The sequence below is a fragment of the Scardinius erythrophthalmus genome, assembly GCF_964197995.2.
Source record: "Scardinius erythrophthalmus genome assembly, chromosome: 19".
In the NCBI taxonomy this organism is placed as follows: Eukaryota; Metazoa; Chordata; class Actinopteri; order Cypriniformes; family Leuciscidae; genus Scardinius; species Scardinius erythrophthalmus.
In genome coordinates, this window is record NC_138239.1 from 6,295,587 (window position 1) to 6,307,959 (window position 12,373).

At 37.8% G+C, this 12,373-nt stretch overlaps 2 protein-coding genes across 2 annotated transcripts in view; one reads left to right on the forward strand and one right to left on the reverse strand.

Annotated features, from left to right (window-relative positions):
• The first annotated feature begins 1,507 nt into the window (after positions 1-1,507).
• On the forward strand, positions 1,508-5,631 carry nrbf2a (nuclear receptor binding factor 2a). The gene is made up of 4 exons (XM_081347365.1): positions 1,508-1,653; positions 2,769-2,880; positions 2,997-3,037; positions 4,984-5,631. Exons 1-4 carry the CDS (start codon positions 1,624-1,626, stop codon positions 5,446-5,448), a joined length of 648 nt encoding a protein of 215 aa, XP_081203491.1. The 5' UTR covers positions 1,508-1,623; the 3' UTR covers positions 5,449-5,631.
• Positions 5,632-5,770: 139 nt separating this feature from the next.
• Positions 5,771-12,373, reverse strand: part of jmjd1ca (jumonji domain containing 1Ca) — a 68,223-nt gene continuing 61,620 nt past the window's right edge. Inside the window, exons 18-27 of the mRNA XM_081347344.1 lie at positions 12,054-12,211; positions 11,673-11,963; positions 11,204-11,372; positions 11,002-11,092; positions 10,064-10,194; positions 9,858-9,980; positions 9,241-9,380; positions 8,741-8,947; positions 8,475-8,606; positions 5,771-6,915 (exon numbers count right to left, since the gene is read on the reverse strand). Coding sequence (XP_081203470.1) covers positions 6,811-6,915; positions 8,475-8,606; positions 8,741-8,947; positions 9,241-9,380; positions 9,858-9,980; positions 10,064-10,194; positions 11,002-11,092; positions 11,204-11,372; positions 11,673-11,963; positions 12,054-12,211 — 1,547 coding nt within the window. The 3' untranslated portion in view covers positions 5,771-6,810. The remainder of the gene's footprint in view (positions 6,916-8,474; positions 8,607-8,740; positions 8,948-9,240; positions 9,381-9,857; positions 9,981-10,063; positions 10,195-11,001; positions 11,093-11,203; positions 11,373-11,672; positions 11,964-12,053; positions 12,212-12,373) is intronic.

A 12,373-nucleotide genomic window follows, 5' to 3' on the forward strand; every position in this document is an offset into this window, starting at 1 on the left:
ACCTATCATACTGAATTACAAAATCAATGATATCAGATGAAAAGAGACTAAACAGAAAATAGGCTTACACTTTATTTGAAGTTGACAGTTACATTGCACCGACTCCAGATAAGTACTGAGTAATATTAAGTAACTACATGTACTTACTGTAGAGTTAGGGTTAGCTACTTGTAATTTTGCATAATATACTGTTAAGCACATGTAGTAATGTGTAACTACATCACATTAAAGGGTTAGTTCACCTAAAAGTAAAATTATCCCATAATTTACTCACCCTCAAGCCATCCTGGGTGTATATGACTTTCTTCTTTCAGCCAAACACAATCAGAGTTATACTAAAAAATATCCTGGCTCTTCCAAGCTTTATAATGGGAGTGAGTGGTACCTTAGATTTTTGAAGCCCAAAAAAAGTGCGTCCATCCATCATAAAAAGTCATTCATACGGCTCCTGGGGGTTAATAAAGACCTTCTGAAGTGAAGCATTGCGTTTTTGTGAGAAAAATATCTATTTATAACTAATTTGTATGTAATATAATATTATAATATAATATTTATGACTTTATTAGCCATAATCACTGGCTTCTGATAATGGCCGTACGCGAGTCGAGTTCCGGCGGACCTCTGACCTCTGACCTTTAAATTAAAGCGCTACCGAAAATAGACCCCCGGAACAGTTGAATGATTAAACTATATTACCCCTAAGTAATTATTATTGTCTCTAACTATAAACGTTACATTATTTCAGCCTTGTTACAGTATGTTTGGAATGAATTCTGAATAGTTCAAAATTTAGTGGCAAGAAAATCTGCAAACAACTGATCACTGTATTTTCACTCAAGGTAAAATACTGAGCTTGAAATGTAACGTTTGAATGTCACTATTGGCTGATGAAAACACACAAAAACACACACACACACACACACACACACACACACACACAAAACTATTTTGTTCTTACTATTGCACAGACAAGGCTTAAATCTAGTCCCAGACTAAAATGAATGTTTGAGCTGTTTTAACTGAAAGCAGCTTGCACTAATATATCTTAAAACATGTCAGTGTCATTGTTTTGTCTCAAGATGCAGTAATGTTTTTTTTCTTTCTAAGACACGTTTATAAACGCTACTTAAATGTCCTAATTGAACTAAATCCTAATCCTGGCTTAATCTAAACCCTGTCTGTGAAACTGGGCCGTATAGATGCATCAGATGTGATTGAGACATTGAGTACAGTAGGCTAGCATCTGTGATTTTTCTTGTTAATTGTGTCGTGAGAGCGATCCATTTATAGCCTCCATGTGACGCACAGCCTTGTAATGCACTGCTGCTCATCTACAAACCAAGCATTCCACTATACTTACGCACGCGATAGTATTTTCTCCTCAGTTTGTCTGATGTAAGTGATGCGCCGGTGTTGTCCAGGAGATGGCGTCATACACTGTGGAGTCCGGCTTCTGTTCTGACGTCACTGCCATAGACCGTAAAGGTCACCACACACAAGCACGCGCGCGAGGTTGCGCAAGGTGTCAGTCCACTCACCGCTACTCTTTCTGTGGCGAGTCCTCGCAGTAAAATTAAGGAATTAAACACAGTTAAATCTGTCAAACCAGGGGATGAAACAGAAATGGAAGTAATGGACGGCCCTCTAAATCGTGTAAGTGATATGTATCACTGTATAACTCTATACAATGTTCTGGCAACTTGTGGTAACGAGTTAATAAAGATAAAATACAAAAACAAAACAAAAAACCCGAAAGTTTTTCAGTTAGGGCTTGACGCGTTTAAAGTTTTAAATACGCACAATATGTCCCACTTCAAGCCTTTAATGTGATCAACAAGTGTTAATTTGTAAGAGCCTTATGTCAATAGCTTATTTAGACCTAGTAAATAAATAAACAATAATAATAATAAAAAAATGCTAAATATTGTGACGATTATTCAATATTTCCGAAATCATAACTGGCTTTCAATGTGTTCTTTTAAGAGTTATGAAATGTTTTGACTGACACGTGGTGTAGTTTGGATTCCATAATCACTGTTTTAAGACTCAAGCATCAAATCTTTTGATATTGAACACTTTTACAACTATGTATAACATTTAACCCTTGTGCTGTTTTGAAAACCCTGTAACACACTTTGTGTTCCCAGTCAAAAATAATTGGCCTTTTAAAATTTGCTTGTAAATCACTCGTTATAATAGGCTATATATATATATATATATATATATATATATATATATATATATATATATATATGAGTTCAGATGCAAAAGCCTCTAAGTGCCATCTGAAATTTTCTTCTAGAATGATCATTTTTATCAAGCTCGTATATTTAAGTTCAGCAATTTCACTTAAATGGCAATGAAAATAACCTATTAATTGTCATTTAAGTGAAATTACTGAACTTAAATATACGAGCTTGATAAAAATGATCATTCTTGAAGAAATTTTCAGAGGGCACTTAGAGGCTTTTGCATCTGAACTCTTCATATATTCACTGTTGTGTGTTAACGTGGCAAACAACCAACAAATGCCTTCAAGCACACTTTACTGATACTCAGGTTCAAACACACACATCACATGACTTACTAGCTCCTAAGAATACACCACATTCACCAAATCTTGCTTTCAATCTTTTCCCACCGCAATAGCAGCAAAAGTGTTTTGCAATACATGAACACCATAAGTACATTGTAAGTACATAATAGTTAATGACACCTAAAATAAAGTGGGACATACTTATTTAAATCCTGTAACCCTCTTTCCCCAGAAAACATGGCAGTTGTCTTTACTACAGGCCCATCATTACGGCCGAAAGGCAGATCAGCTGATGGCGAGAGAGAAGTATGAAGAGGCGATTTCATGCCATATTGAAGCAGCAGGTAAAGTAATGAAGCCCACTGCGTTCTCCAGATAATCCACACATGAAGAACTGGCAAAGTTACAGGAAGATAAATGAAAGAGTAAACTAACGCGTGTTGTCTCTCTCTCTGCTCAGAGCTGTTGAACGAGGCCTTCTCAACGACACACACTGAACAGGTAAGACGAGGTTCATGACTAGTGTGACTCCATTCCAGCCGTCGGCCTGTGCGTATAGACCTACGTATTACGTGTCTTTGACAGTTAACTGTCCTGTCTTGCACTTTTTAAATGGATTTTATAATGTTCAAATATAGTTTATGAGGGATGGTGATAGTTGAGTATATCACAAAAATCTCAAACTTTTCTTTTGTAAATATGTGTAACTTGTAGACTGAAATGAAAAAAAATGTTATGTCCGCAACACTGCTTTAAACTCCCATATTTAATATAAAGGCAACGTTTCGACCCTGCTGGGTCTTCTTCAGACAAATGGTGGACACATTTGATGAAGGGATATATATAGGCCTTACAATCAACCGACCCACCATGTGATTTCAATTAGTTTGATTAGGTCTAAAAAAGCCTAATATTTAAAAATATTGTAACTTGTAGACTGACCCACATGGAATCTGGACCAACTTTAGGGCAAAAGATACAGATGGTCTCAGATTCCACGTTGGCATACCTATAGATATTAGTAAAGACTCGCATTACTGTTACTAAGTTTTATTTTTTGATGTTTTTTCACGAAGTCTCACCCAGGCTGCATTTATTTGATAAAAAAATACAGTAAAAAATAAAGTGAAAGATTATTACAATTTTAAAAAATAACTTTTCCATTTTAATAAGTTTTAAAATTAAATTTATTTTATGAATTTTCCGCATCATTACTTAAGTAATCATTCTAATATGCTGATTTTATACTTTTCCAACAAATTATTCACTATTGTTTGTGGAAACTGTGATACATTTCTTCAGGATTCTGAATAGATTTTTTTTTTGTAACAATGTAATCTTTAGATCAGTGTAATACCTCTTTACTGAATACAAGTAAGTTCTTGAATTTTTTTTTTTTACCAACTTCCTGGTACAAATATTGTACCTAAAGTTGAAGGTGTAAATGTTTTGGAGCGCTGCAACAATGACAATCCACATCATAACCAAAATGTTACTTTTTATTAGTGCTTTAAGATTAATCTGCTTCATTTTGTTATTCAATAAACACTTATTAAGTTGTTATAACACAGCAACCATAGTAGTTCTATTCAACCACTTGCAATTGTTCTGTTCAGTGTCTTTTTTTTATTTTACTATTGTTTATATGTATCATAATTTCTGACAGGTTTGATATCAACATCACCTTAAAAGCATAAATGGAGAAAAGAACAAAAAATGAAAGCTGAACAATCAAATAATGTTTTTTTACAACATTTGCAGACAATTGCTGTTATTAGCCATGTTTTTATGCAGAGTTGCGAATTTAACTTTCTAACTGGAATATCGCATTAAATATGTGCGAATAAAACAGCGTTTCCATCCCATGTGCTCAAGAGAACAAAATCGTCACTTCCTGGGAAATTGGCGCAAAATATTTGTAATAAAAATGGAAGTTGTTGCAACTTGCAATCGGTGAAGCCACTGTGGCTCTTTTTTTCGTACATCATAAATAACTTATAAACGCGGTTATGTTCTCTTGCGTTCGGATGCTGGTGTTTGGGAATCCAGGCGCTTTTGGGAGGGAATTACACCAATTTATTCTGATAACAGACTTTGGCTGAGGTATTTCAGAACGATCAAAGCAAGTTTTGAGATGCCGTCTCTCCGAGCGGGATTTGAACCGGGATCTCTGGCGTGGGAGGCGTGCGCGCTATCAAGGACTCTAAAGACTGCGCATCTTCTTATATTATATCTGACATCCCAAAATGCGCATAAAACACATGGAAATGTGTCGTCATTTTTAAGGCGTCATTTTTCTTAATTTGTACTGTACAAAAAAAGTACAAAATGGCAAAAAGGTACAAGCTACAATGAACGTTCTTTTACATGTATGTACCTTTTCTTTTCAGAGTGTAGACATTGTTGTAAAGTACAGTCGTTTTAACCATATGCTGATGTATATCAAGGTACGGCTGTCTTTAGAGCTCCAGAGAGACAGACATCTCCAACAGCAGCGACAGATCAGGATGAGCTGCAAACAGGCTAAACTCAAAGGAAAGATCCTGGTCAGCTCTTCAAAACACAGCTCGTCCCGGATAACACAGTGTCCCGGTCAAACAGTCGTCCAAAGTCCTCCGCTCGGCTGGAAGGCTGCCAAAGATGACAAGACTCGACTGGAAGAGCAGAGCACTGCCATCGCTGACCTGTGGAAGCTCATGGCTGTCCTGCTCGTGGAGAACAAGCGCTTGATGGAGGAACACCAGAGACTGAAGGCAGAGAATGCTAGTCTGAGGAGAGACCCTTACGAGGAGCATCAGAGCCCCACAGCTTCTCTAGCTCAGCCTTCACCGCTGGGAATGAGGCTCCTGCACGTGCCCTCTGACCTCCAGAACCAGATCCAGCTACTGTTAGAGATGGCAAATGACAGCTAGACCTGCATATACACCTACACTACCTCAAACTTCTGAGCAGAGGTGAATCACCTGGCATGAGAGCAGCCACTGAAAGCATGAACTTCAGTCAGTCTAGAGTTGTTACCCTATTTATTTACTTTTGTTAATAGATAAATGTTCTGTTCTTATTGAACATGTAATTGAATAAACAGGAAAACACTTTTTCTTGTTGAATATTCCTGATTTAATCTGAAATGTCATCATCACAGATGTGAAATGTGGTGCCAATGCTTTATGACTTTAAGCCATATTATTGATATGTGTCAGAATTGAGCAGTATTTGTCTAAAAAACTACATTCTACTTCGTTTTACACTTTATAAAAGCGTATGTCAAACTGACCTGGTTCGCGAATACAGTCTCATAAACACGCAGGCAATAAACAGTCATACGGCATTAAATCAACACCTGAATAAGTCAATCATTTTTGGGTGAACTATCCCTTTAATTTAAACCTAAAAAACTGAATGAATAATCTTTAATAGTTTTTTTAATGGATATTAATGGAGCACGCAAACAGTTTAAAGACAAATACATTTTGATTATTCCATTTTTAATGGAAAATGTAAAACATTTCTTTAACTTCAATGTACATACAGTAGCAAACAACACATACAGCAAATAAAGCACACCATGTTATAGAAAATCATAATTAATATATATATTTATATATATATATTTATATATGTATATTCTGCTATGTACATATTACATTTCAGCTGAAAATTTCACAAGATCTTTTTTCAAACAAACAGAATAAACGGCAACTTCTTTAATATTCTCCCTCTGCACAGTGAATATTTGCCAAACTGTAAATAATTTAATGTTGTTCAAACATAATAAAACCTGTCAAGTTTGGCAGCTGCTGATGTGATGGAATGCTGCAATGATTGCGTAAGAATCTCAGCTCTCTCCAACTGTCCGAAACACAGCATGGTGAACACTTCGCAGTGCAAGAACTACTGATGAAGAACGTGTAACGGATCGTTAACACCTTTGGAAAAACATTTGCCAGTGTTTTTCTTTCTAATTGTTTTCCAGGGCCTTCTGCATGTGCGGCAAGTGGGCTTTAAAGCTCACTGCACCTGTCTGGAGAGCACAGTGTACCACTTTCATCTTGTTTGCTGTACCACTTACCTCACTTCCTGTCCGTGCAAGAAGACAATGACAAGGTCAAACAATGAGAATAAAATCAAAGAGAAGAAAGTGACAGAGGAAGTCACAGAATCTTGCAGAGTGGCCCATTTTGTTGAAGTCTAAGCACGAATGCTCTTTCCTTTCCTGGAGAATCTTGGTATTGTCTTTACGCTCCAAGGGTTTGGACAGAGGAGGAGATGCACTGTCAGGACTCCTCCTCCTGTTTTACCTCGTCTGTGTTCTTCTCCTTTAAATGCTTGCTCAATGTGGCCACAGCATCCTTCACAGAGTGATAAAAGATGTTCTTCACCTAAACAATGAAGAGGGATGAAAATATATTGTGGAATCAGATTTTACGTCTGCCTAATTAGACTGGATTACGAAAAATGTAAGTATCACATTCAGGGAATGTAAAACTGTAATAGCAATTATGGCTACATCATGCCTCTTATGACTAAAGGCTGCAATACACTATACAACTCCTGAACAGATTTACAACACTAGGCATCATACACTTGCCATTGAAGGAAAACTGGACATCATACACTAAACGATTCTAAACTTGTTCTAACTCGCATGCATTGTTGCAAGAAGACATATGACAGATGTTAACAATATGTAATGTTTGATATTCTCGGGATGGAATCATAAAATGAGTCTGTGCCCATCCTACACTGTGATTTTCTGTGCAATCGGTCAACTCCAAGTGACCAAAATCTGGTTCAACTCCTTCAAACTGTAAATAGCAGCAAAAATCCTATAATAATATATTCCAGCCTTAAAGGGTAACTCTCGCCAAAATGCAACCTAGGGTCTTTTTATTAATCTACCCGAGGCAAACTTTCATTTAAAAGCATAACTAGAATGGAAACGGCACTTATAAGTTTGACCGTATTTTTGTTTTCGGTCAAACTGCCTTTTGAATGGGAGTGCTTGGGGCACTACTGTGATAGCATCAAAAATCACTATTTGGCTCGACACACCATGAAACTTTGCTGGAAGTATCACCAGAGGCTCTACACATGAACTCAAGCATTGACTACATTGTGTACACAGAGATTACTAAAAAGAAAGATTTTGAATAACTCACTGTAGCTGTGTCCGCCGGCATTTTGACAGTCAAAAATAGTCGATCTTTATTTCTTTATTTTCAAGGATAACCCCTTGAGATGCACCATCTCATTTTCGAGGGGGTCCTCCGAATGTGAATGAACTGACTCTGAATTTTAGTATTGCTTCTTATATGAGGATCCTTTTTCAAATACAAGGTCAATATTGATTTTCACTAACGACAAAACAACAAATTATCCGTGAATTTATATGGAACTAAGCTTTAGGAGCTTTCCATCTTTACTCTCCTCCCTGTTACGTTGCTTTCGGAGATCGACTATTTTTGACTGTCAAAATGCCGGTGGATGTTCTCAATGCTGGAGTTCATGTGTAGAGCCTCTGGTGATACTTCAAGCAAAGTTTCATGTTGTGTCGAGCCTTCTTAGTGTTTTAAAAATAGTGATTTTTGATGCTATCATAGAAGTGCCCCATTCACTCCCATTCAAAAGGCAATTTGACCGAAAACGAAAATACGGTCAAACTTAAAAGTGGCGTTTCCATTCTAATTATGCTTTTTAAACGAAAGTTTGCCTCAGGTAGATTAACAAAAAAGACCCAAAAAGATTGCATTTTGGCGAGAGTTACCCTTTAAGTCAGTTAAAAGAATGAATTGAAAATGCTTTGAGGTACAACGCCACTAACATACATACGATTTTGGAACAATAGGATTTCACTGTTGGTGAGATTACCAGCATGATGCAGTAGAAATGGAAACTTAACGATCAACAAAATAAGGTCACATTAGGAAGATGGAGGTACCTGGAGTTTGTCTTCATAGTTCACTTGGTCCTTGAGAGGGCGGAGCTCTTGAGTTAGATAATAGGAGTTGTGCGCGTGTTCAGGGGACACAAAGTCTACATTCACTTGGATGCAACTGTGCAGATTCATCACCTACAAAGACACAGGGTGAAATGCTTAATATGCCTGGTGGTTTGACAGCTTTAAGAAACCAGCAATCCTTCCCAAGAGCACAGGACAGATTGCTTTAGGAGGATTTTGCAGGAAATGTGAGTGTGGTAAAGTACCTGGTGCAGAGCTCCAGCCGGGATGATAACAGCATCTCCATGGAACTGGAGGAGTGTGCGACTCTCTACGCCATATTCCTCCTGTAACTTCTGTCTCAGCCTGGGGCTCAGATACCAGCCTCCCTCACGCAGGGGGTCGGCATCACCGTCCCACTCCGAGTCTGAGTCTGTCCCTGGATCTGCTTCAGTCTGCTGCTCAGCACCAACCTACATGCACACACAAGAGCATGAATATCATATCCTCAATGACTGGGGGAGGGGCGTCTAATAAAGCAGCAATATAACTATGAAGTGTTTAGTGAGCTAATTAAATCTGGAGGAAATACAGAGCTGTGTCGTCTTCATAGCAATGCAAGCAAATGGCATGATTCAGAAGGAGGGAGAATAACAAAGGGCCCAAGACAGAGCCTTGTGGCACACCATACTTTACTGCATTAGTTTGAGCAACTTATTCCTTACCTATAAGTACATAAGCTTTACATGATCAAGTAGTGTGATACCTTTTGTAGGAACTCCTGGATCTTTTGTAGGTCTTTACTCATGTAGATGTGCCACAGAGCACCTGGCATCTCATTAGGGTCTTTCAGTCGTTTCTTTACACTCTCATCCAGAAATTCCCCCTCCAATAGCTTCAATACACCTAACACATAAAAGGGTTTAACAACCAAATGAATGCAGTCTTTCACACACACGTTGTGGTTCACAATATTCCTTTAAAAACTCTCATGATGGCATTTTAAAGGACGCCAATAAAGTTTTCATTTTAGCAATTGGCAAGACTCAAGTATACTGCACTAAGCCTGAGTGGAAAATCTTTTAAATAAAAAACATTTTTATTACTTATTTATCAACATTAAAAGAGACATTATGGCAGCAGTGAGGTTATAGGTAGTCAAAGAATGTATTTGTATCGATGTGCAACTATTGACTGTTGAGTCTTTTTCTTTTTAAACTCCAAATGCAGGATGTTTCTGCATTCAAATCAACCTCCCTCACAAAGCAATACATTTTACTGTTAAATAATGTAATGTTTATGCAAACTTACAAAGGCAAATCAATATTTAAGAGGAAAATGTCTGTCATTCAGCCTCACAATGTCATGTTTACTTGCAAGTACCTGCTTTAGATGGGGCTCCGTTCCCTCTGGCCACCCCGACATATACCAGAATACTCATGGTGTCTGAGATTTCAACATGTAGATTACTGGTCCCAAAATCTTGCTCTGGACATGTTGTTATACCTGAAAAAACACAGGAACGTAAGGTCCATTGCATAACAAAGAGCAACACAGTACTGTCAGTGACTACAGGAAAGAAAGAATACCGTGGGCACAGCAGAGGCGAGGACCAAGGTCCGGTCGAATGAAGAAGGAGGGCAGATGTGAGGCCAGGTTCAGATGAGCCTCTGGGTCTGTGTACTCTGGTACCGGCAAAGACTTCATCACATCATGATATCTGAGATGTGCACACAAGATATGGAATTAAAGCAATGTAATAAAAGGATTTATGTCAAAACTATTTAAGTAACTTAGCAATCAATACAATTAAACTGTTTTCTGCTTATTCTTATAATAATGATGATAATTCTGTATATACTATACTTGTGTTGTTTAATGTGGCTTGTAATTTCTTTACTTTTTTGGTCAAATCAAGAAATAATGTAGAGCTTGACGGAAACGTGTGCAAAATAAAAAGCAATCTCACATTTCTTATTAAAGGGATAGTTCACCCAAAATTTTTAATTCTGTCATCATTTTCTCACCCTCAAGTTGTTCCAAACTGGTATGAATTTCTATCTTCTGCTGAACACAAAAGAAGATATTTTGAAGAATGTTGGTAACCAAACAGTTTATGGTCTCCATTGACTTCCATAGTATTTTTCCCCCATACTATGCAAGTCAGTGGGGTCCGTCAACTGTTTGGTTACCAACATTCTTCAAAATATCTTTTGTGTTCAGCAGAAGACAGAATTGAAATTTTTGGGTGAACTATCCCTTTAATTAGAAGACTGGTCATTTATCGCTAGAAATCTATTTCTCTGGATAAAATTAATGCGTTTTTAATCCTGGCACTTGTTGCACTGTTACTGCATGCCTCAGTTCAAAGCTTGAGTAGAGGTGTATTCAAATAGTGGTGAAAGTGTATTCAAACTGAGGACACATTAGCAAAATTGAAAAAAAAAAACAAAGTGGTATTTTATGCAAATACTAGTGAGGTCTGAAAGACGACATATGCTTCAAACATTTCCAAGGGTGGCAGTACCTGGCAGGCATGAGTGCCAAAAACTCCTCCCCTGATGGCCAGTCTTTCAGTCTATACACCACTGACTCCCCTTTAGCAGATTTGGGCCTCTCTATGGGTCACATACACAAGCATGCAAATAACATTTAGTCCACAGAGTCAAACAAAAATCGTATTCAGCAAATTAGAAATTAATGCAGAAATGCTAAACTGGATCACTCACTTGACACATCTTCAAAACCATCCCAGAACTCCTTGACCTTGGAGTTTGTGACGCTCCCGTCTCTGCAATTGTAGAGGTCACTGTGGAGGCTGGAGAACTCATGACTGAAGTGCTCAGGTTTCCACAGATTAGCATTCAAACTCTTGTGCAATCCGGAGACCAGCACCGGCTAAAGAGACATCAAACAAACTTCAGATTCAGAATGAAGATTATTTTTACATTTGAAAAAAAAAAAAAAGTTCATACAAGAAGCCATTTCTAAGTTCAGTTAAAATCAACTGATATCATAATTCCCACGGCAAGTTATTTTTAAGTAATTAAATCCCAAGAGGTTTCATCCTATGTCATAATCCTAATTTTTACAGAATGTAAAACTAATTCCCTATAATTTCTCTTGTAAATGAATCTCCTTCTCACCTAGTATCAATAGAGATATAGTTAATACTCCACTAGCGTAAGATATACAAACCTGCTCTTGTGTCCAGTTCTCTTTGAACAGTATTTGGTTGCCCTGGTGAAGGTGATTTTTGAGCCAAAGCAGCCGGTGGTTTCCAAGCCAATCGTGAGGGACAACGGTATGGGCATCAGCCAATGGGCTTTCATCAAGCTTCACCCCCTCTGGTCGCTGCCCCATCTCCTCCTCTGGCAGCAAATCCTGATTCAGCCCCGTCCTGGCCATCTTTGTAGCGGGAATCTTATTTTCTACTACAGAAGCAATGATATCATCCAGGATGTTGGGCATGCGAGTGTTCTGGGTTACCTAAAGAATGGAGCATAAATAGAGTTTGTTACAAGTGATAAACCTAGTTTAGTTATCAACAGGATTTGAACGATCATGTACATATCAAACCTGTTCCGATAAGTTGAAAACTGGTGCAAAGGCACCTCCAGCGGACCCAAGACGTAACTTCCCAGCTGTGGAGGTCAAAAGGTCACGCAATGTTGATCCTTGTTCGGAGCTCATGGACTTCCTACTGTGAGTTTCCATACTGTCACACTCTGCCTTCTCTGGATCAATAAGAACATATTAAAACCACTCATCTCAAGAGTGTTTTCTTCAGAAAATACACAGAATGTGTCAAAACTGTGTTAAAACCGGGTGCTACAGGAAGTTAATAATTTTTCAATGAAATCAAAATGCTGTGCAAAGAAAAAAAAGAACATATTTGA

What these genes read in the sequence shown, in the direction of transcription:
- nrbf2a (XM_081347365.1), top strand. Translation starts at nt 1,624, where the DNA reads ATGGAAGTAATGGACGGCCCTCTAAATCGT. An exon ending in TGGACGGCCCTCTAAATCGT is followed by an intron (nt 1,654 to 2,768) that starts GTAAGTGATATG and finishes CTCTTTCCCCAG; the next exon opens with AAAACATGGCAGTTGTCTTT. An exon ending in CAACGACACACACTGAACAG is followed by an intron (nt 3,038 to 4,983) that starts GTAAGACGAGGT and finishes ATGTATATCAAG; the next exon opens with GTACGGCTGTCTTTAGAGCT.